We start from the raw sequence: 14,138 nt of genomic DNA, 5'->3' as shown, positions 1-14,138 counted from the left end.
TTTTGCATGACATGAATAACGGTCAGGTGTACGCAGCATTATACTGAGCACCTTGATGAGTCACACATTTGATGATTCATTGAGTTTTGAAAACACTGCGGTTGATTTACTAAAACTGGAGAGTGCATCATCTACAGCATCTTTGCATAGTAGCCAATCAGCTTCAAACTTTAGCTTGTTCAATTAAGCTTTGACAATAAAACCTTGAAGCTGATTGGTTTCTATGAGCTGCACTGTGCTTCATTCTGCACTGTAACAGCAAAGATAATTACAATGCTAAAGTTGGCCATCACTAGTCGACATTCATACGAATGTTCATACAGACAATCATTCAACCATTACAAAATACATTTGATGACCTGAAGAATGTCATTTGAAAGTACTACAAAATTGAAGTTTGCTTTTAACATTACATTTTGGAATTAATCTAATTTACAAAACAAAAATACACATTCACTGATAGAAATGTGTTCATTCGACAACATTTTTTCCATCGACTTTCGCTTTTGACCATGGTGACATTCAAAGAATGTCACCATGGTCAAAAGCGAAAGTCGATTTGGCCCAGCTAATGATTTGAAAATCGAAGAAATGTTCCTGAAGGTTTCAAACAAAGTTCTCCTGGTGTATGGCCAGCTTTTACTGTATGTGAACACCTGCTAAATGACAATGCAAAATGCCAAATTGTTACATGGCTGAATTTTTTTTTTTTTAAACTTTAATTGTTTGAGTCCTGACCATAGTATATAACAAAAGAAAATGTATAGAAACCCACTGTGTAGTACATTAAAAGGTGTAGTTCTTCAGAAACATTCCATAATTTTTTTTCAAATGTTTTAAATAAAATTTTTGAGAAAAATGACATGTCCGCATATTGTATTGATTGGAAGTTTACATTTCAAAAATATTACCTTATATGCAGTTATATTTGGTTTAATCTCTACCCATTTATAGTATGCATGTGCATATGTTCTCAGGGAACAAGAAACAAAATAATAAAAAAAACTTGATTAAACATATTTTTAATGTCCAGACAGTCAGTACACAAAGTTGAAGACTGTTTAGGATGAATTGTAAACAGGTGGGTGCATTTAGTAGCGGCCTGTTTATAATGCACTACAAAAAACATTTATTTAAAAAAAATCAAAGATGGTTATAAAACCTTTTCTACCCTAAGACAAATGTAGACCTTATGGTCATTTAGGACAAAATAATTGGTTTCCACATAACAGGTCCCCTCCGCTGCTGATATTTACCTTGCTCAAGTTCCCCAACTGCCCAGTTTTCTTACCACACCTGAGAAAAAAATGGTACTGGGTAGAGGGACCATGTTACTCATGCCACTCTTTTCGCAATGCAATGCTTGGTGTCTAATCAGCCAATCGCCATACCTGAATGCTATCTTGTGCAAACAGGAGGACTTAGCCATGATCAGCCAACCTTCAAACCTGAACACTTTCGAGTAAGAAGAAGGTCCTTAGCCTTACTCAAGCCTTACTCAAGCTCCAGCCGAGATCTGGCCCAGAATTTACACAGGGATTATAGTAAAGGAGATTTAGTGGGCAGAAGGGGTGGTGGAGAAGAAAATAAAAGTACCAGCAGAAGAAAAGGCCTGTTAAGCAGGGAGCCTGTTACTTTACCTTCAATGGACAAGGGACAGGTTCACTTTCATTTTTCCTTTCTTGGCGACAAATTGTACAAAAATATTTTTATCTACTAGATACTAGTTACTCTGTTTTATACACAACTTTCTATTTTCTAGATACAAATTAACTTTCCCAACACACTGAACAGAATATAAATAACTATTTAACATGAAAACTATATATTGAATGACAAGCTACAGTATTTGAATACTACAGGAGAAAGGAAAGATATAGTTAAACAAAAAAAAGTATTTGATCAAACATTCAAAACAAACCCATGTGTGCTAATGGAGTTACGAGGGATACACTGCAACCAGTGGATTTGATTAAATGATTGGCTTACGAGTAACATGACCTCTGTATATTATTTACATAACTTTAATAAACTGGTTTATACAAAATAGATTTTAATCGTATTAGCTATTTTCCCACACACAAATGATTTCCAGTCTAGACAATCCATAAAATAAAATTACACACTGTTATTGTGCTGCCTTGTTCTCCTTCCATTGGCTAGTAACAAAATTACATACATGTAAAAAATTCCAGTTTTAGTCTGGGTATAATAAATGTCATATTCTTTGTTTTGAATATTGATATCTGTTATATATACTGTATATATACATTTTTTGTTTTTGGGTGTAAATTTTCTGTTCCAAGAGAAACAAAAAGGTTATTACTACCGACCTCTTATTCTAAAAATGCAAGTTGCTTGACCGTTATGCTGATCCTCTGGATTTCTTAATTTTAGTAGTTGACCCAGAGCAAGTATGTAGAAGTCAGGGCTTACGACTGTTCTGTGACATTAATTATCTGCATAATTGGAAGATCAGTAATGCAAAGTTTGAAAGCCAGAAGGTAGCATAAAAGCCAGACTGATAGCATTTTAAAGAAAGGAGGTCAATAATGGCAGCCCCCTTATTTCTGGTATTGCAAGTTTCTTTTAAAATGTATGTAAAGCCAAAATAGTTAAACTCATCAGGTTATTTTTTGCTTTCTATGCACTGCAGGGGGGATTTACCTTAACATCCCATCCAGGAACACCATACGAAATGAGAAGAAATCTCCCCAAATTAAAAATGATTTTCATATTAGAGAGATGTTACAGGAGCAAGTATCCTCATTGGAGGATTTTCCCTTATCTCTTGTTCTTGCAAAACAACAAAAAAAAAAAAACGAAAGTTTGGATTTCTCCTCATTTTTTGTCAAATAGAGGGTTGATTATCCCCAGAGGGAAGAGAGACAGCATCAAAAACTTGACAGCCATTCTAACCATTTCCTACCCTATCCGAAACAAAAATAAAATGTTGCATTTACATACATTTTAATGTCATCTGCCTACACTCTGATTTGCCTTTAAGTCAAGACATTACAACATTTATAAAACGATTAATCCAATGTGAATTAAAATAAATGCACAGAGAGATAGATTAACAATTTTTCTCATAGCCTAAGGTGAAAGTAACACATTTTGAGTATCCCTGTTACAAAAAAAAAAAAAAAATTATGCATGTATAATAACTAAAAGTGTCATTTTTATACCATAATATTGCATATTAAATTGATAACTGAAATTTTTTATTGGAAAGGTCAAAGAGCCTTACATTATTAACATGTTAGTCTTTTAATTAAACAAACACTATTACATGTCCTTTTGAAATTATTTGACCAGCTGAAAAATATTTTACATTTTTATTAATGAAATGCCTCTACGCAAAGTTTTTGTAAGCTTGTTATACAGAATGATCACATATTTAACATATTTTGCTGTTTATTGATAGCAAGTGGGTACAAATGTTTCCTTTTTGTAGCATAGCATTTCCATTTTTACTGATAACATTAATACAAAATATATGTCCTGTTTATAGGTGAAAATGTATATGAATCAGCAATCAAAATTCCTTCATTGTACAGTGTTCATGTTGAAATTTTTACAACGTTTAAGTGCTTCATCCAATGGGATTCCAGTGTACAGTTTATGCCGCTAGTGTAGTCCTTGTTTACATCAATAATGCAGCATTTTGGTCTCCTATCGACTTTATATGTACAAGAGCAGTCATGACATGAGTTGTGATTTTAAAAAGTTTTCTTTCAATGTAGGTATATTCAGGGCTCGTCATCAGCAGGCGGGGGCTGGCATAGCCTGTATAACCTATAAAAAAAAAATATATAGATTTTTAATGCTGAGCTCTAAACACTGTGTACATTATTCACTGTGCATATATTACGAACCTTGTATAATAAAGTTAACTTATATTGTAATAATGGAAGATGGATATTAAAGCATAAGCCTCTGTGCTAGCAGAAATAGATAAAGAAAAATCAAATATGAACACAGTGCAACTTTAATGTTCAAAGCCACCGTATGAATAAAATTGTAAAGGTGACCTACAAAAAATGGCCCAGATTCACGTAGATCAGCGGATCTATAGATCCGCTCGTTCTACGTGAATTAAGATCCGCTCCCGCAAGTTTAGGAGGCAAGTGGCTAATTCACAAACCACTTACCTCCAAACTTGCGACGGCGGATCCTAAATCCCCCAGCGGAATTCAAATTCCGCGGCTAGGGGAGTGTCATATTTAAATCAGGCGCGCTCCCGCGCCGATTTAAATACGCATGCGTCGTCCGGGGAATTTCACGGCGTGCATTGCTCCCACTGACGTCAATAGGACGTCAGTGGTTGCGACGTGATCTAGACTTGCGACGCGCGTGTTCGTGAATCGGCGTACGCAAACGACGTAGGAAATTTCAAAATCGACGCGGGAACGACGGCCATACTTAACAATACTTACCCCTGCTTTTAGCAGGGGTAAGTATACGACGGGTACCGCGCTACGGAAACGACGTAAGAACACCGCGTCGGGTCCGCGTACGGTCGTGAATTTCGCGTATCTCGCTGATTTACATATTATTCAGTGTAAATCAGCGGGAACGCCCCCGGCGCCATTTTTAATTCAAAAAAAAGATCCGACAGTGTAACACAGTGTGACACTGTCGGATCTCAGCCCTATCTATGCGTAACTGGTTCTATGAATCAGGCGCATAGATAGGACCTGAAAAAAGCTGAGATACGATGGTGTATCTGAGATACACCGTCGTATCTGCTTCGTGAATCTGGGCCAATATCTAAATAATTTGTGAAAGCAATTCAAAAGTCCACATAAACCAGTGTTGCTCCAATCTTCAATCCGTAAACATAAAAAACTATAATAGAGTACCCAAGAACACACTCCAGCCTCTTACGGGAATACATTGAGCCAATCAGCGCTTAAAGGGTTAATACATCCTGATTCAATCTCAGGAAGATGAATCTGTGTCATATATCAGTGGTCCCCTGGGCATGCGACAGTACACCTGCACCAGGGGCAGGAGGCCCGTCACCGTTCGTAGTTCAGGCAGGGACATTAAAACAAGGTCAGCACCCACAAGTGCTACCAAGAAGGAGCAATGGTCAGTGCCCACTAGTGCTGCCCAGCGGCTGGATTTAGCTTATATCCAGCACAGTATCCAGTCAGGGCCATCTGTTACTTGGGCCAGAACTCAGGCTCAGAACACGGCCTACAAAGAGTCTTTCTACATGTACCCAAGTCACTGAGGGGGCCTCAAAATCCCCTAGGTCTGGGCCTGTTATCAAGAAATTCGGTGGAAGAGGAGCCTAGGATGCGCTATATACAAAGCTTGAGTAGTGATTGTTAAGGCTGGATGGCTAGACCACTCATGATTGACTTCTCCTGAACCGGCTTGTTGGAAACATTTCCCTCAATCAGCTTTGCAACTGAAGCGTCACAATACAATAGCATATGGAGAGTGTGGTGAACACTGCGCTGCCAAAGGAAAATGAAGCTGCTAACACGGCTAATAATGAATGAAAAAGCAAAAACAAAAGTGTACCAAAAAAGTGTAGCGCTTATGCAATATATACCATAACGATAAACATTGTATATGTGAAATATAATGAATCACCAAAAAAATGATAATGATAATTAAGTGCAGCACACTACAAAAATAAATATAAAAAGTCCGTGCAAATATATTCCACCAAATAAATTATGAAATAATCAAAACAGGAAAAAAAATTATCAAGTGCAACACAATAAAGTCCATAAGGATGGATTCCACCATGTGAATAAAGTTGATATAAACATAGAACTCTGATATCTTTCTTATGTGAGACAGACCACCACTAGTAGAAATGGAGGCTTACCAGAGCTGGTGGACTCATGGTAACGTATGTCACCAGAAGTCAAAACAGGCTTGTAAATTGCGGTTCTCAATCATGGAAGGTATGTTGATATACACATCTAGTTCTCTGATGGGTGATACTTCAAAAGATGGGAGGACATGCGATGGAAAGGAGGGTTCCTAGATAATATCTCTCCAGTAGTATCAATAGTGAAAGGAGATAGGGCAGAAAAGTGGCCACATAGCGTAATCCAGTTTAATTTAAAACAGAATTTATTAAAACAGCAGGTAAACTCACATGTAGGCTGTAAAATCACACGTGTATACACAGGTCAGGTGGCAGTGGAGACGACCCGACGCGTTTCGTGTACCAACACTTCATCTGGGGGGTCGCTCCACTGTAGCCCCCTCTAATTTATAGACAAACAAACAATTGGCCCCAATCAAATGAGAATCCAACCTACCATCATGTTGCAGCAATGGCAACAGCATCCACTTCCGGGGTGTGTGTCATGGCGGAACGGCGTGCGTTCCAAGCCTTGTTCTGGTATGTATGTTCCATTGGTTAACCAGGGGAACGAGATATGGGAGGAAAGAGCACGAAATTAGCGCCGTATGGGGAGCGTCATGGTATAAAAAAACCAAGCCTCGTCCATTGAAGTAGGGAATGTAATGTGTAACAACATCAGCTGGGTCCCGGTGCCGAAGTAGAAACAAATATGCCGAGACTGCAGAGTCACGTGATGATCACGTGTGAATATACCAAGCCTCAGTGTGGAAAAGGAAATGCGCTCCAAAAGCGGAGCATTGCCAGCCATGCAAGGAGACAAGCAGGATTGGCAAATAATAAATATAACTAATGTTGGAACTATCAAATTGTAAAAAACACTAGTACTTGGCCCTTATAAATTATTAAAAGCCAAATGGGATTAAAACTATAAAATGACCCACATTATGAGACAGGAAAAATCAATGCACTCCGCAATACATATGAGCATATATACAGGTGCAAGGAAACCCGATCGGGTATATATAATAGATTGCACTTATCACATATATATCAAAAAATGGGCGAATATAATTTTAAAAAAATTATCAAAAAGAATAATATAAAAAATGTCAGAGTAAAAAATGTTGTTGTTTGTACGCAGCATGTAGATAAGAGTTGGATTCTCGCAAATGGGCACACATGCCCCTCTTAATTAAATCATACATGTATACAATCAAAGGTGTATAACAACACTAAAAAGTGCTAAAAAATATGTAAGATACTAATTAATTACCCAAAGTCCAGAAAAAAAAAAGTATTATTAAATATATTCGTAAAAGAAAGAAAAAGTTATGACTGGTTAATGAAGGCATTGATGTCCCACTCGACATTCATGCCTAACGGAAAATGGGACTGGAGCTCATAGATCCAGTACGTTTCTAAACGTGAAACTCCCCTGTCATGGCTCCGCCTCTCCATGGAGGAGTGAACCTCTCAATGATGGTAAATTGCGTACCACTAGGATCTCTGTGGTGATGTTGTTTATAATGCCTGGGTACGGGATGTTTGGTATCGCCACTCTTGATTAAAGAAATGTGCTCATCTACCCTAATCGCAAATGTGCGTATAGTACGGCCGACATATTGCATGCCGCAAGGGCAAGTAATCAAGTAAACAATATACTTAGTCTCGCAGGTGAAGAAGGGTTTAATTGTATACTGTTTAGATGTTACGGTAGACGAGAATTGGGTGATCTTACGTTTACCCAATGCATTGTGATGGCATACTTGACATTTCCTGCATGGGAAAAATCCTACCATGTCATGAAAAAAGGAGTTCCGAACAGGTGGATTAATGATGTTCGGAGCAATTCGGCTCTGTAATGAGGGTACACCTTTAAATACCACCTTTGCCTGTTCCGGTAGTAAAGGGCCCAAAATGCTGTCACCGCTGAGGACATTCCAATGCTTATTTATTATATTCTTGACCTGCTTATATTGGGTTGAATACGAGGTCAGCATGGCAAATTTAAAGCTGTCATCTGAAACGCATTTAGGTTTAGCAGATATCAAAGATTTTCTATACAGCATTAGAACTTTCTGAAGTTCAAGATCAACATCTGAGGTAAAATAACCTTTGTCAACAAACCGTGATTTTAATATCTCAGCCTGAGCTAAGTACGTATGAGTGTCAGTACAGTTCCTGCGAAGCCTAAGGAATTGGCTGCGTGGAACTGAAGGAAGCCAGGATGGATGTTTTTTTTTCTGTTTTGATTATTTCATCATTTATTTGGTGGAATATATTTGCACTGACTTTTTATATTCATTTTTGTAGTGTGCTGCACTTAATTATCATTATAATTTTTTTAGTGATTCATTATATTTCACATATACAATGTTTATCGTTGTGGTATATATTGCATAAGCGCTACACTTTTTTGGTACATATTTGTTAATACAATAGCATAGCAGGGAAGACTTGCGTGTGTGGTTGGGGGAATCAGTTCAGATTTTTTTTGCCAGCCTTAGTAAGCTCACATCATTACATATAAGGTCAAGCTAGTGATCAACATTTGTATGTTTTGGCTTGTGTTATTTGAGCCTATTTAATTCCATTAGAGTGTTTTTGGATGTCCAAATAACTTGCTGTGAAACTTGCAGTCAAACACTATGAGATAAGGGTAACAACCTATTAGGAGCACCAGAATTCATCTTATAATAACTGGATATGTGGTCTTCAGTGATAAGTTGCATACACTTCACTCATCGTCACCACAATCCAACATGCATGGTGGTAACTGACAGTCATAACTACAATGCCAAAGGTTACTTCTTTCTGTTCAGTTATCAGCGCATTGAAAAAAATGCAGTACTTTTGTCAAATAGATGAACATTTCCTCTGCATAATTTGTTTCCTTAAACTGTTACAATTATAGAACGATACCTGTTAACCCTGCAAATCCAGCCAGCTCATAACTTCATGTGCTTTACTTGCTCTGTTGCACTGAAATATAAGTTTACCTCTTTAGACTAAAGGACATCTCCCCAGGGATGGACTGGCCATTGGGACTACAGGGAGTTTCCCGGTGGGCCAATGGCTCAGTGGGCCGGCTTCAGCGACAGCAGACCGCCGCCCCCCTCCGCTCCTTTGTCTCTCCCTTCCCGCAGCGCTCACCTCCTCTTCCTCCCTGCAGCGCTCAACTGGGGGGAGCAGAGAAGCAGGGGGAGGAGCAGGGGGGACAACAGAGGAGCATGGGGGAGGGGACAGACAGCTGACTCAACAGCTATGGCCTGGGAGTTTCTCACTTCTGCCTAATCTTGTCCCATAAGAGGGGGCACCAAACTGATTCTTTCCCCCGGGTGAAATAATGTCTAGCTTCCCCACTGGTACTGCCTATAAGAGTACCAGTACCAGCCATTCTACTCTAATAAAGTAGAATGGCTAGTGAAGGGGGAAAGAGGGGGCTTGGGTGGCCGGGGGGGGGGGGTGCGGGAGTTGTCCGGCCACCATTGGAGAGACCTGTCAAAGTGGGCCAGTCTGGATGAAGTCCAGGGCCAAATTTTTGTCCCAGTCCAGCCCTGCATCTCCCCATCTATGTTACGGCAATTAGCAGATTGCAGATTAGCAAATCCAAATCATGAGTATGAAGCCTAGGGTGACAGCATTACTACAACATAGATACAGTATACTATGTGACCGTTGTCACCCTAGGACAAGAGGTATGGTACATGCCAGGTTCACCAGGTAAAAATATTGGGCAAAAATTCTGGGCAAAGGCCTGAAAAAAGGAAACACCACAACTGAGGACTAGTAAATTGCAAAATATTTCATTTTTGTTTTTGGGTTTAATTATACTTAAGTTTAGATTGGGACAATTAACAGGTAAAATGATTAAACAACAACAAACACAGTCAAAATAGACATTATTTAATATGTATTCTCAAAAACATTAGGTTACTCACATACCTTACAGTAGCTAGAAACTATTTTATGAATTTTGTTACTTGCTATGTGTTATTTATCTTCTGTCCATAAGCACAGTATGATCTAAAATGTGTAATATATTTTAGTTTATGAATGTTTTATAGGAAACTTTTTAAATTTATTGTGAAATTTAAACTGTTTTCTAGTATACTGTGCCATCTATCCTATCCTCTGCTGCAACTCTAGCCTGCCGCTGGAATGAATCAATCAGTGTTCTCTAGATGCCCGCACAGATGGCGAGACATAAAATAAAATCATCAAAAGAGTTTCTTGCCGACCGCATGAAGGTGAAACATGAGTGCTGGGTATTCACTGGTTATATTTCAGTTCCAGCAATTTTATTGTGCAGATTAATTTCTACCTCTCTGATAAATACTGCTTTCCACTTCCAGTCCTCTAATGATGGACTGTGCTATGAAAATGTCTAGCATTCTCTGGATAAGAAAACCCATGCACACAGGTGTTATTAGTGCTCAGAATTTACTTATTTGCTCCATGCTCAGACTCTGAAAGGCATATACTTTGTCATTAATCTCTTATATCTGTGCAGGATAATATGTACAGTGGAGATTACAATCCATAAAAGTCCCTCTGAGCACTTTAAGAATCTCCATATCCATCTTTATACACTGTTGCTTATGGTACCATCTCCATGGTGAAAGACCCTTAAAGGGGTTGTAAAGGTAAAAAAAAATTCCCTAAATAGCTTCCTTTACCTTCACTTACCTGATCCTTTGATTTTGCTTTTAAATGTCCTTATTTCTTCTGTGAAATCCTCACTTCCTGTTTTTCTGTGTCAGGGAACTCCTGTGAGACGTTTTGCACACAGACGTGCGCAAGCACATAACCTTTGCCATCGTATGGCACACAGGCGCGCGCATGCGCACCAGAGCCCGCACTTGGGGGAACACATGCGCGCAGGGGCGAGCACGCGCGCACACGTACGAGCCTAATTCCTTTTGGCGCCAGACAGCCTATTTAAAGGGAGTCTGGGCTCTTGTGCTTTGCTGACTGATCTTCAGCTGTGTTCTTGAATCTTGCTCTGATCCTTTGCGTCTTCCCAGTATTTAGACCCGGCTTGCTCTTGACCTTGGCTCTGTGTTCCGTTCCTGTACTGATGCCCATCCCTGACCCAGCTCCGTTCCTAACTCTGGCTCTGTCTATGATTTGGTACCTCACTGCCTGCTTGCTGATGAACCTGGCTATCCCTGAGAACTTGCTCCTGTCTATGTTCCTGGTTGCTGTTAACTCTCGGTTACCTGCCTGGCTGTTACCTGTTCTTGCTCAGCTCATCACAGTCTACTCCAGGCCGCTGAACCCTGCCAGGCTGTTCTCCCGGGACCTCCTGCTCCAGGCACTCGTGTCCCTCTTGTCCTTCGACTTCCTCTATCTCACCTTCAGCGGAGCCAGGACAGGAGATATAAGAGAGGCCAATCTCATCAAATCAGTCTCCCATCCGATCCCTGACATTCTGTCTGTAACTCCACACAGTAATGCAAGGCTTTCTCCCTGGTGTGGAGTGTCGTGCTCGCCCCCTCCCTTGGACTACAGGAGAGTCAGGACGCTTTCTACGTTGCAGATAGAGAAAGGGGCTGTGTGTTAGTGGGCATCCTGACTCTCCTGTAGTCTTTATTTTGGAAAAAAAATTGTACCTTTACAACTCCAGTTGCTCCAAGAAGTCATAACACATAGGAGAACAAGGAAAACAATGACATTGGCTGTATAGATCTCTATGGCACTGGTTACACCACTGGTTCAACATAAAAATATACCTAGAAAACCCAACTTATTTCAGGGCAAACAAAAATATATGTGCATAGGTGTGCGCACAGGGGGTGGATAGCGAAAAGGGACTGGGAAAGCTCTATCCTCAGTCCCTTTCTCTCTGTTTAGACCCTTTATATTTTACCAAATCCTCCAATGGGGCTCCTAAAAGAAATTATAAAAAAAATGATATTGAAAAAAATAATAAAAATTAAAACTACTGACAACTTCCACTACCCTACTGACACCAATCTCTGCTCTACTGACACGGTCCACTATGTGTTTGTGCTCTGGGGTGCACACCCTAATGCAATAGGCTGCACACACCAATATGTATGTGTCACCTCAGAACATTAAAACAAACAATGAAAACATTGTTCGGGTACTTTATTGACTGCCCTCCAGCTGCTGCTGCACCAGTCAGCTGTGGAGTTCAAAAGAGTTAAAGACAAATTTCAGTACAGTTGTCTGCCTGTACCATACGGGCGGACAGTTACTGATGTGCAGGAAGAGCCAATAAACTATGAGGGAGGGGAAAGGGAATAGCCGCTCCAGGTGGGAACCCAGATGAATATCCTCTGTTGCAGACAATTCAGGTGCAGGCAATGCACTTTCTATGACTAAGCACTAGTTTCAGTGCGAAACGCATCAGCAGTCAGGTTTTATTTTATTTTGCTGTGACTTGTAGTGCTGTCCTTCTTTTAATAAAAGGCTACAATTTGTTCAGAGTGCGGCTGTCCAGAGACAACTATAAGGGAGCTCGGTGGTAAGGGTGTGCGTGGGACTGCTACAAAGTAACATGTTATACCCTAAATAAGGTTTTAACATGTAACATTGGCTTGCAAACAATTGTCTGCAGTGCTGATCAGTGTTTTCTGAGTGTCCCCCCAACCAGGACATTGTATTCTGACAGTAGTAGCACAGAGCACATACTCTATCCACCCCCATGCAAGGTATTTTACATTATGCCCAATGCGGTCGGTAAGCCTCGGGGAGCGATCCGGGACGACGGCGTGGCTATTCGTTTATAGCCGCCCCGTCGCGATCGCTCCCCGGAGCTGAAGAACGGGGAGAGCCGTATGTAAACACGGCTTCCCCGTGCTTCACTATGGCGGCGCATCGATCGAGTGATCCCTTTTATTAGGGAGACTCGATCGATGATGTCAGTCCTACAGCCACACCCCCCTACAGTTGTAAACACACACAAAGTGAACCCTAAATGTTACAGCGCCCCCTGTGTTTAACTCCCAAACTGCAACTGTCATTTTCACAATAAAGAATGCAATTTAAATGCATTTTTTGCTGTGAAAATGACAATGGTCCCAAAAATGTGTCAAAATTGTCCGAAGTGTTCGCCATAATGTCGCAGTCACGAAAAAAATCGCTGATCGCCGCCATTAGTAGTAAAAAAAATAAAAATGCAATAAAACTATCCCCTAGAAAAAAATTCTCTGGTCTGATGAAACAGGCCTGAATGGCAAGCGCCATGTCTGGAGTGCTGCTCATCACCTGGCCAATACCATCCCTACAGTGAAACATGGTGGTGGCAGCATCATGCTTTGGGGGGGGGGGGGGTTCAGCAGCAGGAACTGGGAGACAAGTCAGGATCTAGGCAAAAATGAATGTAGCAATAAACATAAATATCCTTGATGAAAATCTGCTCCAGAGCGCTCTGGACCTCAGATCGGGACGATGGTTCATCTTCCAACAGGACAACAACCCTAAGCACACAGCCAAGATAACAAAGGAGGAGACAACTCTGTGAATGTCCTTGAGTGGCCCAGCCAGAGCCCAGACTTAAACCCAATTGAACATCTCTGAAAATGGCTGTGCACTGATGTTCCCCATCCTACCTGATGGAGCTTAAGAGGTCCTGCAAAGAAGAATGGGAGAAATTGCCCAAAAATAGGTGATCCAAGCTTGTAGCATCGTACTCAAAAAGACTTGAGGCTGTAATTGGTGCCAAAGGTGCTTCAACAAAGTATTGCGCAAAGGCTGTGAATACTTAAACTTTTTTCGGTTTTTATTTTTTTTAAATTTGCAAAGATTTCAAACAAACTTCTTTCATGTTGTCATTATGTGGTATTGTTTGTAGAATATTGAGGAAAATAATGAATTTAATCCATTTTGGAATAAGGCTGTAACATAATAAAATGTGGAAAAAGGGAAGTGTTTGAATACTTTCCGAATGCACTGTATCTGTAAACTACTCTGCCAAAATACTTGTCATTCTTTTCAGATGCTCAGTGACCTCACTTTTGTATACTGCAGTTAAGCAAAACAGTTTGGACACAAACCATACCCAGCCTGCTGATTGAACAAGGAGCAGCACACTGATGATGTCATACTTTCCCTCTCCCCACTTGTAAGCATGTTCAAAAAGGAATACTAACAACACTATACAATGGATTAAAGCCCAGTTTGGAGTTCTTCACATCCCAGTATGAATTTTACCAAAATGCAGTAACAACAGATTCCTTTGGGTAGGATATTTGGGGTAATCATATTAAAAACTGTAAATCACATTTCATTATTTTAATAAATACATAATTGGATAACACTGTATTTTTTT

General features: G+C 40.0%; 1 protein-coding gene across 1 annotated transcript in view; it reads right to left on the bottom strand.

Moving 5' to 3' along the window:
- Positions 1-1,006: 1,006 nt before the first annotated feature.
- The window catches only part of PREX2 (phosphatidylinositol-3,4,5-trisphosphate dependent Rac exchange factor 2), a 370,987-nt gene continuing 357,855 nt past the window's right edge, over positions 1,007-14,138 (bottom strand). The window contains exon 40 of the mRNA XM_040354370.1: positions 1,007-3,798. Coding sequence (XP_040210304.1) covers positions 3,753-3,798 — 46 coding nt within the window. The 3' untranslated portion in view covers positions 1,007-3,752. The remainder of the gene's footprint in view (positions 3,799-14,138) is intronic.

Source organism: Rana temporaria, chromosome 5 (genome assembly GCF_905171775.1).
Source record: "Rana temporaria chromosome 5, aRanTem1.1, whole genome shotgun sequence".
Taxonomy (NCBI): domain Eukaryota; kingdom Metazoa; phylum Chordata; class Amphibia; order Anura; family Ranidae; genus Rana; species Rana temporaria.
Note: the sequence above shows the minus strand (reverse complement) of the source record. Positions and strands in the feature narration are given on the sequence as shown.